At 37.2% G+C, this 14,299-nt stretch overlaps 1 protein-coding gene across 2 annotated transcripts in view; it reads left to right on the forward strand.

Moving 5' to 3' along the window:
• SPAG6 (sperm associated antigen 6) overlaps positions 1-14,299 on the forward strand; it is a 34,291-nt gene that overhangs the window by 7,772 nt on the left and 12,220 nt on the right. Inside the window, exons 3-5 of one of the 2 annotated variants that reach the window (XM_051802446.1) lie at positions 3,206-3,372; positions 6,872-7,055; positions 13,620-13,825. In XM_051802446.1, coding sequence (XP_051658406.1) covers positions 3,206-3,372; positions 6,872-7,055; positions 13,620-13,825 — 557 coding nt within the window. The remainder of the gene's footprint in view (positions 1-3,205; positions 3,373-6,871; positions 7,056-13,619; positions 13,826-14,299) is intronic. The other variant, XM_051802447.1, reaches the window with a different exon arrangement.

Raw genomic sequence — 14,299 nt, forward strand, 5'->3', positions numbered from 1 at the left:
CACATTCAGACATCATTTTAAGAAAATATAGTCTCCTTGAGGATCAGCACAGTTGCTATTATTTCTAAACCTGTTTTTTTTCCTAACCTTGTTGTAGCCTCTTGTGCCCTTTCTTCAAACAGTAACTCCCATTTCACGTTTCATCTTTTTCCTCACTTTAAGCTGCACCAGCTAAAATAATTCGCAGTAGAACATTTTGTGCTGATGCTTAAATGTTATCACCCAACTTTACAAAGTCTATACTGCCATGAAATGAATGGTATTGGTGATGGGGAGGCATGCTGCATGGAAACATTTCCAGACTCAAGGCTTTTTACCCCGTTCTAAAAGTGAAATCTGTATCAACTAATCTTGAAAATACAAATTATATAAATCTCACATTTGGGACAACTCGAAGCATATGTATGTGTAAACTTTCTTGTATGTGGTTTTACATTTTGCAGTGTGTAGGTATGTCATTAAGACCGGAAACATGTCACATGGTCCGGACCTAACTCCTGGGTAAAGTGATTCTAGTCTGTTTAAATTTCACTGGATTTTGAGACCATCACCAGAACTGACATTACGAGTTGGACACATCCTGGTTCAATGTCCCAGCCATCAGGCTCTTGGCTTTTTTAGGGTCAAGACACTGCACACTGAAGTGTTCCTTTCTGTCTCCATCAACCACTTCTAACAGTCTCTTTTGTATCAATAAAACTAAATATTTTTCTCCCTTTTTTAATTTATTAAATAATCTTGTTTCATATTATATCAAGTCAAGGGCTCAAATGTAATATGTGTACACTAAATGCAAATGAACTACTTCTAACTCTTCCTGCTTTACTGAAATACCTTCAATGTACACAGAGTCAGAACAGCAAGCATGAGGTTCCCTTAGGAATTTCAGCAGCTGTTTGACCATGCAACTGATGTTAGAGGGAAGGACAAGAAATGCCCTCCCACAGAGGGTGCAGATGACTTACGAGAAGGTAATAGATGATATACAGTGTTGGCCCCAACTCGTATGTTTGTTTTTACTTTTAATTTGTCATATAAAGTACTTAGTGCATTTTTTATATGAAACATAACTTCCTAATGAGACCATACCTGCTATTTGGGGAGTTTGTGAGAAGATGTCAATATGATGACCGCATTCTGAAGTAGTGACTTCTGCAAAGTGCTAAATGCATTCATGTTGGTCTTACAATACTGGAGGATCTGTCTTTTGTCAGTTGTACACGGGAGGCCTCTTTCAGCTCCCAGTGGCTTTGACAGAAGTGTGAGCAGGTGCCAGCTACATTGCAGACCTGTTCCATAGGTACTACACATACATGTTCAATTAATGCATATTACAGAGCCCTATTTGGTGCTTCTGTAGTGCTATTAGACATCACAATTTAATTTTACTTTTCTCTTTTTTCTTTTATTGTGTGCCCCCCTGAGACCTGTTTTATTTTGACTTGTGAACATGCTGGGAGGCTGTACCTCTCATGACAGTGCAGCTTTTGTCTGGAATATTGACTTTCCCACAAATTCATTAGTGGGCAGCATGGCCTCCACAGTTAGTTTTTCCACATCTGCACTCCCAGCTCCTTCAGAGCCATGTATAGATTATTAGGTTATTTTCTTCTTTCTTGGAGCAATTGGTTTTGATGTAAAATAAAGGTGAGAATTATATTGCTGCTCAACTTACTTTTTTTCCCTTCCTTTTCAGTGTCCTTCTATATGGAAGTATGCTATGGGTGTAATTTCTTATAGCCTCCATCCCTTTGGACTATTCCCTGCTCTGAGGTCCTCAGCTTTTCTTTGTCATGGTGTGCCTGTTGAACACCATGGTGTTACTTTCCATTAGGCAATGATCCCCTGTTGTGGGACTGTCACACTAAAAGACCTTTGCTCACTGCTAATAACCACAAGAGCCCCTGGGGAGGGAAGTCTTGCTTTCCTCCACAGTCACCCAACTAAATCTTTCCTTTTGTTACCAAAAAAATGTAGTGGAAAGGACTGAGAAAGCTGATATGAAGATAATGTGTGTAGCTCTGAGAGTTCAGTATTCTGTTGTAGCACATCTGTGTTTTCAGAGAGCTCTGCTTTCTGGCTGAGGTATAAAGTTCTAAAGTGTTAATTCATGCAACTGGCTGGTAGAGGGAGAGTACATTTGAAGAATCACAATACAAGTGATTTTCCCTTCCCAGACCTTAGAAATCACATTTTTTATTTAACCAAGTGAATCTCATTTCTATCCTTATTGAAGAGCCTTAGTTTAACTGTAGAAGGAGCTTCCAGATACAGATTGGTCATCTTGGATCATCCTTGTTGCCTTTCACTGAACCTTTTTCAGTTCTGCTCTACTGGAGGGTATTAAATGTAGGATAGTGATGGTCTCTGCTTTGGCCTCTACCCCTTTCCAGATAATCCTGAGCACCCTGTGTACTTCTGTGGGTAAAGTTTCTTCTCTGCTACTGAACAAGAGCTGGTATCTCCACATGTCTGCTCTCACATTGAGATCTTTCTTCTGGTTGGTAGTAATCTGTTTGGGGTCCATCACTGCATATAAAAGGTTGGGGTTGGGTTTCCTGTTTGAGCTCCATTTCACTTACCATTTTGTTATCCAGTAATTCAGTTTCTAGTTCCTTATAGTTCCCCTCGCTGGTACTTTCATATTCTTTATGCTTAACTGATACACTGTGAACTCATCAGTGGAAACACATCATAAAGATGATAAGAAAATCTTCGGCTCTTCTGTCTGGAGTATAATATAGTGTGGATTTTGGTCTCCAAGTCATTGCTTATAACAGATGAAATGTAATTTGGTGCAATTCAATGAGAGGTTCTGCTGGCATGATAAATGAGTGACAAGACAATGTCTTCTCACCAGGACCTCTGGATGGAGTTTCCCATGAATATGTGAACGTGTGCATTTTATATATGTTTGAATATACCTTATTTTCTTGTTTAAACTTTAAGATATGTATTTTACAGATATTTGAATACAGCTTATTTCTACATGTGACTTTTTTATATTTCAGAATTGTTTTGTACCTATGAAAAATGGTCAGAAACAGTCAGCAGTGCTATTCAAGTGCCAACTTCATTTCAGCGGAACACCTGGATTTCCTACATGTTCTTATTACCTGGAAGAGTAGGTTTTTATGAATAAAGGCAAATGTTTAGAAAAATTTCTGCTTACCAAATGGATTCTTTTCTTCTTGCTGTAACTCAGGTGTAGTGTCTTTGCTGAGACCTCTTTTGCTGGATGTTGTCCCAAGTGTTCGACAGACTGCTGCCTTGGGTCTCGGGAGACTTGCTGATTATAACGTGGACTTGGCAGAGGCAGTTGTGAAGGCAGGCATTCTTCCACAGCTCGTGCGTTCATTGCCTGAGGAGAATGTAAGGCATGATTGTTTTCTTAAGTAATATTTTTTTTTTAACTATTGCACAGGGAAGGGGAAATCTTTCTGTATCAGCATCTGTTGTTATTCTAATATGACATTAAATGTACTGAAGTCAGAGCAGCATGTGTGTTTGAACCTCTGCGAGATCATTGTGTGCCTAAGTTTGACTTCAAATAAGCTTGACTTTAAAATATCGTATTACTGTTTAATGCACTATAGGAAATACATTCACTGCACTGAAATGTTTTTAAAATGTTGAGTGATGCTTTGTAAAAGCTCTCTCTTTAAAAATGAGACAATTTGAAAGCTGGGGTGGTAATTGACTAGGATTTGTCAATAATACCAGACAATTGTAAAATACATATAAAAAACCTGAACTTCTGTAATGAAATATTTGATATCTCCAGACATAGGCTTTTGGAAATCTGTAGCATGAGAAATATCAAACCACTGGCATAGAAAAATATACTGAAAGGCTTTCATTTTCATATTTGTCAAAACCAAACAAAGTATAGTCACAATTGCAATGCAAATATATCTGGTGGTCTCTTTTACTCCCTTTTACACATTTTTCTTCAAGCTCCATGTCTCCTCCAGCTGTGATTTTCCAGTGATGCTAACCTAGATTAACAGAAATACTTTCTAGTAAGGTTCCTAAAAACTGGAGAGAGACAACTGAGAGTTAAGTGCACTGATATCATGGCCATGCTAAGGCTGCACTTTTGATTTAGAAGAAGTAGGTTTTCAATGGAAATACAATTTGGAAAGCTATATATTTTAATTTTAAATCTTTTGAGGAAAACATAGATGTAAGTACTCATTGCATATTTTTTGTGCATATAGAATCATTAATCATGGGGGAAAAAAAACTAAAGAAAAACTTTGATGGCAAGATACTAGGGTAGTATGGAAAGAAAGTTAAGGTTTTAATTAGACAAGTTTATAAGCATTTTGATTATTTTATTTCTATTTTTAAGGGAAGAAGCGGAACAAAACTACCCTCTGTGTTGGTTTGGAAACTATCCCCCCGCTACAACTCAAACCTCTCACTAAATTAGCTGGAGTACCCTGATTTATCTCTTCCATGTTACTGCCCATGCTGTCACTACACTCAGATAGCTGTAATTCAGAATTACTTGGGGCAGCAGCAAGACTAGTTTGAGGTCATGGAAAGCATAATATGCCTTGGTGACTGAGAGCAAGTGAAACTCATTATCCAGTTCATGCAGAGTTTAGCAATGCATACAGTTTGCTACTTCCCATAGGCAAAAGAAAACATTTCCATTCCACTCAATCTTAATGTATCAACATCTATATTTAAGGATGAGGTTCTCTGAGCACACAATGAATACTATTTCTACTGATTTATGGAGAACAGTTACAGGGTCACATCCCAGATCAATGTTTTATCAATTAAACAGAGCAAAATCTGGTTTTACTGTGTGTTTTGACTGTTGCCTGTGAATATGATTTGTTTGTAAATAATAATGTTTTGAATAATAAAAACAAAGAAGTGTTTTTCTTTGCCAGGAGCATAATTACTTAACAGAAATAACATACCCATATTTGCACAGACATAGACTGATATAAAACAACTCCATTGAGTTCATCAAAACTTGGGGTATCTTAAATTATCTGGGAATTTCACCATTTTTCTGTTCTGTTTCCCTTAACCTCTGTTCCCCCTAAATGAGGTCTAATGCTTTGCTTGTAAATTATATTTAATGTACCTGCTTGTAGGTACATTAGAAGACTGGATTTTTGGCATTAAGGAATTATATCATTACTGGTAAACTAAGGAAGGTAAGGCCATGTGTTTGAGCACTGGAAGATGACTGTGCTTGTTAATCATTAACAGGCTCTCTGATGTGGTTTTAGCCAATGCCAGCCATCAGACTACTCAACAATGCCTGGACATGGTTTAAAGATAACACAAGGCAGGGACAGTTTCCAGTAGCATAGACGAGGCCATTGTGCTTTGAGGAAAGAGGAGTTCAGGTGGATGAATGTGATATGCTGTGTCACCTTCCTTCAGGGCCAGGGAGTGGCCTGGGTCCATTTTGCTTCCTGTGGGGCCATTGCAGGTACTTCTTTGTTGCCATACCTTAGTGCTTTAGATCAGACTTTTGAAGGTGTTTGGGCACCTTACAGGATGCAAAAAACCACTGACGTGGTTCTTTGTTTTTCTGGACTTGATCCAAAAGGGATGTGGGCTTTGCATTGTTTAAATTTTGGGTATACTGACAGTAGGAATCTAGCACTATAAAGTGCCCAGGCTCCCTGTGCAGAGCAGGGGAGAATCGATCGTCTTGGGATGAGATCAAAACCAGGTGGCATGTGGAGGAAGAGTCCTCTAGAGCTTGTCCATAGGGATGATCTGTCAATGGCCAGGCTGGAGACCATACTCTGGGCACATGGACATAGCAGTAGGTTACTTGTGTCCCCATGAATTTTGCCGTTCATGAGGGAGGAGAGCTGTCTCACAACACAGTTTTCTCTGGTTGAAGTACTTTAACCAGGCTCTAGATTTTGAAACTATAAGGCAGTGGAAGAAACTTAATGTTCAGCTTCCACACCCCAATGAGAGTTATGAAACTGCAAGAGGAGACTGAAATGTGACTTTTGGGGAAAGACTTTACCTGTGCTTTTAGAAGAAACTACAACTACTGCTGCAGTTTACATGGGAACCCCATGACTGTGCAGTGTCATACATTAAATATTCATGCTCAAAACATGTATTTGGTCCAGCACTGAGGAGGATGGACAGAACTGAGACAAGAGCTTAGACTTGCTTGCACTTATGACAGAGATGCCAAAGTGCTTAGTCCTGTACAAAATGAGCTGTTTCTGCACACATGCAGGAGTAAAATTGCAGGCTGCTTGGTCAAAACGTAGGGTCATTCAGTATTGGGTGTTGGAGGGATGGGTTTTCAGGATCTTAGCTGTGGACTTTAGGCAGTATTTAGGCATTTCAGGATTCAGATCCTAAACCCTTTTATTGGATCTAATGCTTTTAGCTTTCTGTTTGTGAATGTAAACATTGTTTTCTCATAGAGATGTTGTGAGGGTATCTGCATTAGAAATTGTGATACCTTGCTAGTATCACAGATGGGTAGAATTATTTTAGGAGCTTGCCCTGCATAACCTGTGTAATCTGGTTAAATATGTTAAGAGCTATTGTTTTTGCAGCTCTTGTCGTTCACTACTCACTTGAACAAACAGACTTATCTAGACTATTATCTTTTCCCCATATCCTCTTAGCTCTCTCATTTTTTCTGTTTGTTTATGCACTTACTGTAGATTTTAGATCGTGAGCTGTCTCAAAGAACTGTAGGTTTGTTGTTTGTGTGATGTCTAGTGGTCCTGATTTGGACTGGTATGAGATATTGCTGCTACTAAAAAAGTCTAATTTAGGCATGCCTGTACTGTATTATGCTTTGAACTACTTAATGTTAGTGAAAGTTTGTTTGTTTTGTTTTTTCTGATTTGTCTAGCGTTACTACAAGAAAACAGCTGCATTTGTGCTAAGAGCAATTGCTAAACATTCTCCACAGCTAGCTCAGGCAGTAGTTCAGAGTGGAGCACTGGAAACACTGGTGATTTGCTTGGAAGACTTTGACCCTGGAGTCAAAGAAGGTGCATGTTGGGCATTTGATTATATTGCCCGACACAATCCAGGTAACAAGTTTCACATGTTATCTTTCAGCTTAATGTTATATGATAATTACAATAAATTGCATGATTTTGATAAATAGAATAAGATACTTTTTCTTCTGTTCTAAAATTCTAAATTTGAGATGAAACCCTAATGTAACTGTACCATTCCTACAGTGCTGTACCTTTTGTGGGAAACTGGCATACCTGACACCAGGAGTGCCTGGTTGTGAGAAGTGCTCTAAGAGGAGATGTGTTTGGCCTGCGGCCAAGAAAGGACACTACTTTATTCATCTTCATGAAGAAATTTCTGAATCTTTATGTATTGTGTGAGTGTTACTGCAGAACAAAGGTTCTTTTGCTTGACATTAGTTCTTACTTTATATACATAGTGGAATGGACAAGCCTAGGGAGAAGCAAGTTTCATTCAGCTTACAGCAGTGTTTGCAGGATAAATAGGCCAAATTCATTGCAGTGACTATATTATCATTAGCCAGTAGACCACACTCCTCTCTGAGAGTCAGGAATAGATCCTAGGAATCCAATATTGAGCAGTTCACTGCTGTCTCACAGGCAGTTGTATAACGCACTGGCGGTGTCATGTTCCTATTTAAAAGCTGATCCACGTGGTTGATAGTTCTTTTACCAGCTATTTATATAGTTCAAGTAAAAGTTTAGAGCTATGAATCAAAGAACTGAGGGAAGAAACTGCTGTCTGGAAGGGGTGGGAGAAATGGCTAGGGTTCATATTGTTTAAAATTAAACTAATTCTAGGATCATAACATTAACTCATGGTTTTATACTTGGCTCTAAAATGTACATAGACTGTGAAAGTGATTTTATTTCTTTAATCAATACAGACTGTTGGACTGCAGAAGGCATGAGGGATTCCCCCTTCCCACTTAGAGGGTTAAAGTGCTGAGACAGTCTCCAAAGTTGTTAGCACCTTTCTAACAGACTGCATTTTCTGGGCAACAGATTAATTCTTGGGGCACCTCTCTGGTAAAGATCTTTTTGTCTTTTGGTCACCAGGATTGAATCCCACCCTTGGTGGAAAATCATTGTTCCTTCCATCTGAAATATACTTATTTAAATATCAAAAGTGTTCATTTGTGTAAATGTGTGTAGTGTGTCTGTGTCTGTGTTACTCTTAACATAAACATTTCTGCAGTTTTGTTATGTCAGTAAATCAATATTGACTCACTTCAATTACCCTTCATGCTATTCACTGCATGAATGCTGATGGATCTTTAGGGTGATCCAGTTCACTCTGTGACAGCATTGTTTGCAAAGATGGAGGTGATGTGGGGGTATTGAAGACAACAAATTCTTCGTACAAATTTTTATTCCATGGTTATGAATAATTTATTCACTGATGGTGGATGGGTGCATACCTTATGTCAATTTACGACAGCAATAAGAACAGCATTTTCAGAAATTAGGTTGAAAATGTGCTACCAAGCTGCAAGCATGAGGACATAGACAGATCACTAGATGCAATCAGTGAAAAAAACCCAAGAAACCAACAAACGAAGCCCCAAAAAACCCCACCGAAAGATCCCTGGAAAAAATTGTTCTTCCTCTGCCCAGCTACAGCTAATTTAGAGGATTTACCTTGCTTTATAACACAGTCACAGGAAGTCTCTAATATGATTATTGAAAGTAGAGGCGTTATACTGAGAAAAGATCACTCTCTGTATGGTATGTTTCTTACACTCCTACAAGCATGCCTTTGCAACAGGATATTGTTGGAGATGGGATACAGAGATAAGTGAACTTGTTCTTATCAACATCTGGTGTTTACTGTTCAGGAAACCCTGGATTAGACTCAAATGCTTGTGTTGACAAAATTTGGCAGTTATAATTTTTTGTCATTAACTTTCTGTGGACACATAATGCAGCTTAAAATAAAACTGGGTGTGAAATGGTTTTCCCCACCCATAAAAGGTTTTTCAGTTTCAAAAATTGTTTCAGTTCCAAACTGGGATAATATTGAGACTTTTTTTCTCTCTCTTGAAAAAATTGGGGGATAGGGAGATTTATTTGGCCCAGCAAGAAAAGTTCAATAATTACAACATATCTCTGGGATGTATGTGAAAGACAGATTAAAGTTCTGATCTGTGTTAGATAGGATGTGAACCTCTGTCTTCCTAAGTGCAATCAAAGGCTCCCAGCATTCAGCAATAACTGTTTGCAGTGGTGAGGGTCTCTCTGCTTTTAATCAGAAATTCCATCCATGATCTGGTAAATCTGCTGTCTAAGAACTGCAATGTATGTTCCATGAAAAGACTTCCATTTTGAGAAATCAAGGATTTTCTTCTTTTTTTATTTTTCCTGATGGAAACATTCTCTGCCTAGCAAGTTCTGTACTGACTTCATCCAACAATCTCTTTGTTTCTGTGAACAGATGTCTCCCGAAGGCTTGTGAGATTTTAGGTCAAAACAAATATCTCATGAGATTTCAAGACACAAGAAATCCTGCCAGGTCAGATTCCAAAATTTAGGAACTGCTCTTGCAGTTCTCCTCATTCTTGAAGAGAAAAAGTTCATCTTTGAGATGAATTTCAGATGCTGATCTTAACTCCAAAGTGTACAGACCAGTGTGCTGTAATTTTGCCATTCATTATTTCTAATATTTGTGTTTAAAAAGAAGTGTAAAGTGTTTGAAATATCATCAAGTCCAGGAAAAATATTTTGTAAACTTTACTTATACCATATTCAGTTACTTTTAAAATGCAAAATTCTTTTGTTTGAAGTATGCAAATAATTTGGCTTTCCATTTTCTTTGCCTACATTATAGGTGTAATTTATTAATTGTCTCACACCTGTTTCAGTATATTGTAAATTGGTAGGAAACCAAAAAAACCCCACTATTTATACTCAATCATGTTGCTGAGAGCAGAGTTTTGCTCATTTTCTCTCATACAGTGGTACACTTTGGATCATAGTATAGCTCAGCTTGGAAGAGACCTTGGGAGGTCTCCAGTCTAGCTTCCTGCTCTAAGCAGCATCTGCTACAAGATTAGACCAGGTTGCTCAGCTCATCAGTGATTTGAGCCTAACCTCCATCCTTCTCCTGATGAAAGGTTTTCCCACTGGTTCCAGTGGAATCTTTAGCACTGTGGTTGTAGTGGCCTCCATAAACCTGTGATTTGGAAGTGCAGCCTTTGGGCTACTTGTGGGGATTAGAGTCTTCCTATGTGGCCATTACATGGTCACACAGTCCTCAGAAAAATACAGTGTTGGTGGTTGATTTGGTTAAAACACGTTGTTTCCTGTGGATACACCTGCTACCACAGCAGGGTCTGTTTGAGAACCCTGGTCTGAACTGAAACTTGCACTTGCTCCCAACCAAAGGTTTTGCTGCTGCTCCACTATATGAATGTGATATTGTTCAGAGCCAATTTTCCTTCTCTAGGACTACCTGCACATTCACTTTCTCACCCTCATCTCTTTTCCCTAATATTTTTTGCTTTATCCATACTATTATTGCCAACATATTAACATTAGTTAAAGTTAGGTTTTTTTTTTTAACATCTTAAAACAGTTTAGAATAATCCTGTAAGACTTTCCACTGATTTCAGTGGGTATGTAGTTAGGATCTTCACTCCTCTTTGTTATCTTTCCACTCGTCCTGATGACATAAACTCATGACGAGGCCTCAACTTACTTTGAATTAATTTCGTAGTCCCTGATGAGTACTTTTGTATTGACACAAATCAGTGCAACCCTAGTACAACTTCTAGTTGAACTGGTGACATCTTAAACTCTAAAGACTGTCTTATCAGTCTTTCTTCTACATCCATTTCAGTCTTGTCTAGAGTGTCTCCATTTGCTAAAATCTTCTTTATTTTGATCTGGGCAAAAGCAATTTATGGTTGGTTTTGAGCCTTAATTCTCTTGTTTCTCAGCACTTTCACTCATGGAGGGAGTTGAACTTTATCATCATGTAGTTGGACAGGTTCTTTGAGCTGTACTTCAAAATGAAGTTCCAAGCCTAGGATTTTCAAAACCTTCTGTGGAATTAAATGAGGTTCATACATTAGTTTTTCTCTGCTGCCTTTCTCCTCTTCAGCTATCAGTCTTGTCTCTGCCCTTATAATGCAACCTTGGCATAGTATTTGGAAAAGTATTTTTGTAAGTTGTTCCAAATTATAAAAATTTAATTTTTTTTGGCTGAATATTTGTTTTTAAAAATTTCTTGTTGACAACTTTGTTCTCTCCTCTAACTCCTCGGTCTTCATTTTTTTCGCCCACCTCTGTCTGTGTTTGTAATTGGATGGAAAAGTTCAATGAATCCTTTGGTGTATAGTCTGCATTAAAGATGTTCTACCAAGTAGCAAGGTTAATTGAGCCTTTTCTTGAGGAAAAAAAAGAAGAATTACAATTTATAATAGAATCATTAATACTTAGATATGTAATTTTGGGCTGAGTTTGCAGGGAAATGTCACGGGAAGTTCTATATTTTCTTTTTTTCTTTAGCTTTTCTGTTTTTCTGAGAGTCCATTTACAACCTGTCTCTTTTGACACATGGTCCAGCCCTCCATGTGGTAAGTTATTAGCCATGAACCTTATAAAACACCACTGGAAGAACAACCATTTAATTACCCATGACCAACAATAACCATCAGTATTTAAATGATATCAGACTTCTAACAGCAACAGCTGATCTAAATTGAATCAGATTTAGTTAGCTCTTTTCAAATAACTTTTATGGCAACTTTTGCATGCCTGGATGTAGCTGTGACCTTAAAGTATTGCTTTTTCTCTCCCTGCTTGAACTTCATGATTTTAGCTCATAAGGCATCAAAGAAGCCCATTCTTCGAATTAGTACCATGTCCCTCTTGACCTCATATTCTTGATATTAGCATCTCCTAGCAGACTGCAGGCAACTGAGCTGGTTGGTGTGAAGTTGCTTCTGAGGCACAGTCAGATGGATTAATCTGGACTGTTGGTCAGTAGATCACAATGTATTCCACTTGGTCAGTCTACCAAAACACATCAAAACACAATCTGAAGAAATTGAGTATGGCTTTTTTCCATGAAAAGTTGACAGTGGCTAGTTTTTAGATTTGTTTTTTCATACATTTCAGGTACATTTCACTTCAAATTTGTAAAACTGAAGATACAACATTTGAGTTTTGTTGAAATCTTACGGTTTGTATGTATTTTGAGGATGCACGTGCTAAATTTTTAGTCAAATAGTTATTTGAAAAGTGAATCTTTTAGGGTTAATTTTGTATTAGTCTAATAATTACTGCATTATTTAATATAACATTGTGATGTAATATTTATATTTTCTTTAAAATATTGTATCATAAAATAACATACATAGTGTAAATATTTGACTTATCACATGTGTTGCAATGTGTGGCTGTAACTCACTAATTGAAAACAAATCCGGTCTGGAATGTTATTTGGATATTAATATAATGATGACATGACTTACAGATTTCATGAAAAACTATATTAGTCTATGTATATTTAATGAAGTATGCTGTATTTTTCTTAGTATGAAAATCTCTTTATGGATGGACTATAAATCAAAAGCTAAGTTAGAGTCTTGAAATACAACAGCCATATGTTGCCATGGTACTGTAAGTCAAGATAAATGTTAAAGATAATAATGGATATGCGTAATAAGGTGTAGCGAAACTGAATGAAGAACCTAATAGATTATTGAATCCCCTATGATTTTTACCACTTTTTCAACACTATTTTAAAATAGCACAACTTGGTTATAATATAAATTTTGCTTCTGATATTCAGTAATTCTCATTTTAGGACCGTGATTAATGCTGCATACACAGAGAGAGCTAATGAATTTCTAATAGGGTAATTTTTGTCCATGTCAGCTAATCATATGCTCAGATTTTTTTTTCTTTTCTTTTTTTTTTAATATAAGGTGCAGTTAGTTAAGGATATTGTGCTAATCTCACACACACAGTATCTCACTGATGATATTTCTCATTTGTCTAATTGTGTCTGATAACATTTTCATGTCATTAAAGTATAAATTCTGTCTCATCCCATGTATGGTAGCAAAGACTAGTTTGATCAGCAAGTTCCATTTTCCCAATCTTTTATGAAAGATAAATTTTTATGTATGTTTTTTGTATTTTTGTTTTTGGCATTTGATCTATGCTAATATCTGCTTACCATTTAAAGAGGGTAAAATGCTCTCTAATTAGGTGGTCGGTAAAATTTTGGTACTTTGGCTTTCTGTGTTGTTGTTAGCCATGCATAAAATGCTTTCCTATTGATCAGTGTAGAATAGCCAGGGTTTAAACAGCTGACATCTGCTTACTTTAAAAAAAGAAAAAGAAAACAGAATAACAAACCATTTCAGCCTAATCTACCTCAAATGTGTGCATGTAAATGGGGGTCCATCTATTGACCTGCATTCTTTTCAGTTGTGGATTGGTCCACACGGTTTATGAAACCAGGAGGGCTGATTTGAAATGCAGATGTCGAGACAGTGAACTACACCCTCCCCTTTTTCCTTTGCTGTATCTGTCAGGGTGAAAAATGGCTTGCACAAGGGTCAGTCACCCATACTCACTTAATTACTTTCCTTGGACCTACAGAACTGTCACAAGCTGTGGTGGAGGCAGGCGCTGTTCCTCTTTTAGTGCTCTGTATCCAGGAGCCAGAAATTGCTTTGAAAAGGATTGCTGCTTCAACTCTCAGTGATATTTCAAAGCATTCTCCAGAGTTAGCACAGACAGTAGTGGATGCAGGAGCTATCGCTCACTTAGCTCAGATGATCCCGAACCCTGATGCTAAACTGAAGGTACATTTAATTTTTTTTAAAATCTCCATTATACCAGTCATTACTCAATACTGAATCAAAGACACTGATGTGCATATTTATTTAGAAGCTCTTGGTTTGGGTGTTAACAAAATGTAAGTACGTAGATGGTGACAAAGAGTTCTGGTCACATTCACAAATTTAGCTACTGGATAAAAACTGCAGCTCTGTAAGGAACAGCTAAACTAGTCTTTAAAGTGAATAGTATTGGTTTTTTTAGAAATACATAGTATATAAAGAATGCAACAGATACTTTCAATAGATAAAATTTGCACATTTCAGTTACAAAAAAGGTTTTGCATACTTAAGATTATACGATAAAGCAGTTAGTAGTAAATGTATTGTATTTTAGAATGTACCATCTAATGTGAATAGTTGTTGTCAAAGGTTTAATCACTAGAGTTTAATGGTTAAAAAAATTGTTTCTCAATATAAATTTTCTGTCTAACAGAAACA

The sequence above is a fragment of the Manacus candei genome, unplaced genomic scaffold, assembly GCF_025592945.1.
Source record: "Manacus candei isolate 608988 ecotype Guabito, Panama unplaced genomic scaffold, ASM2559294v1 h1tg000056l, whole genome shotgun sequence".
NCBI lineage: Eukaryota > Metazoa > Chordata > Aves > Passeriformes > Pipridae > Manacus > Manacus candei.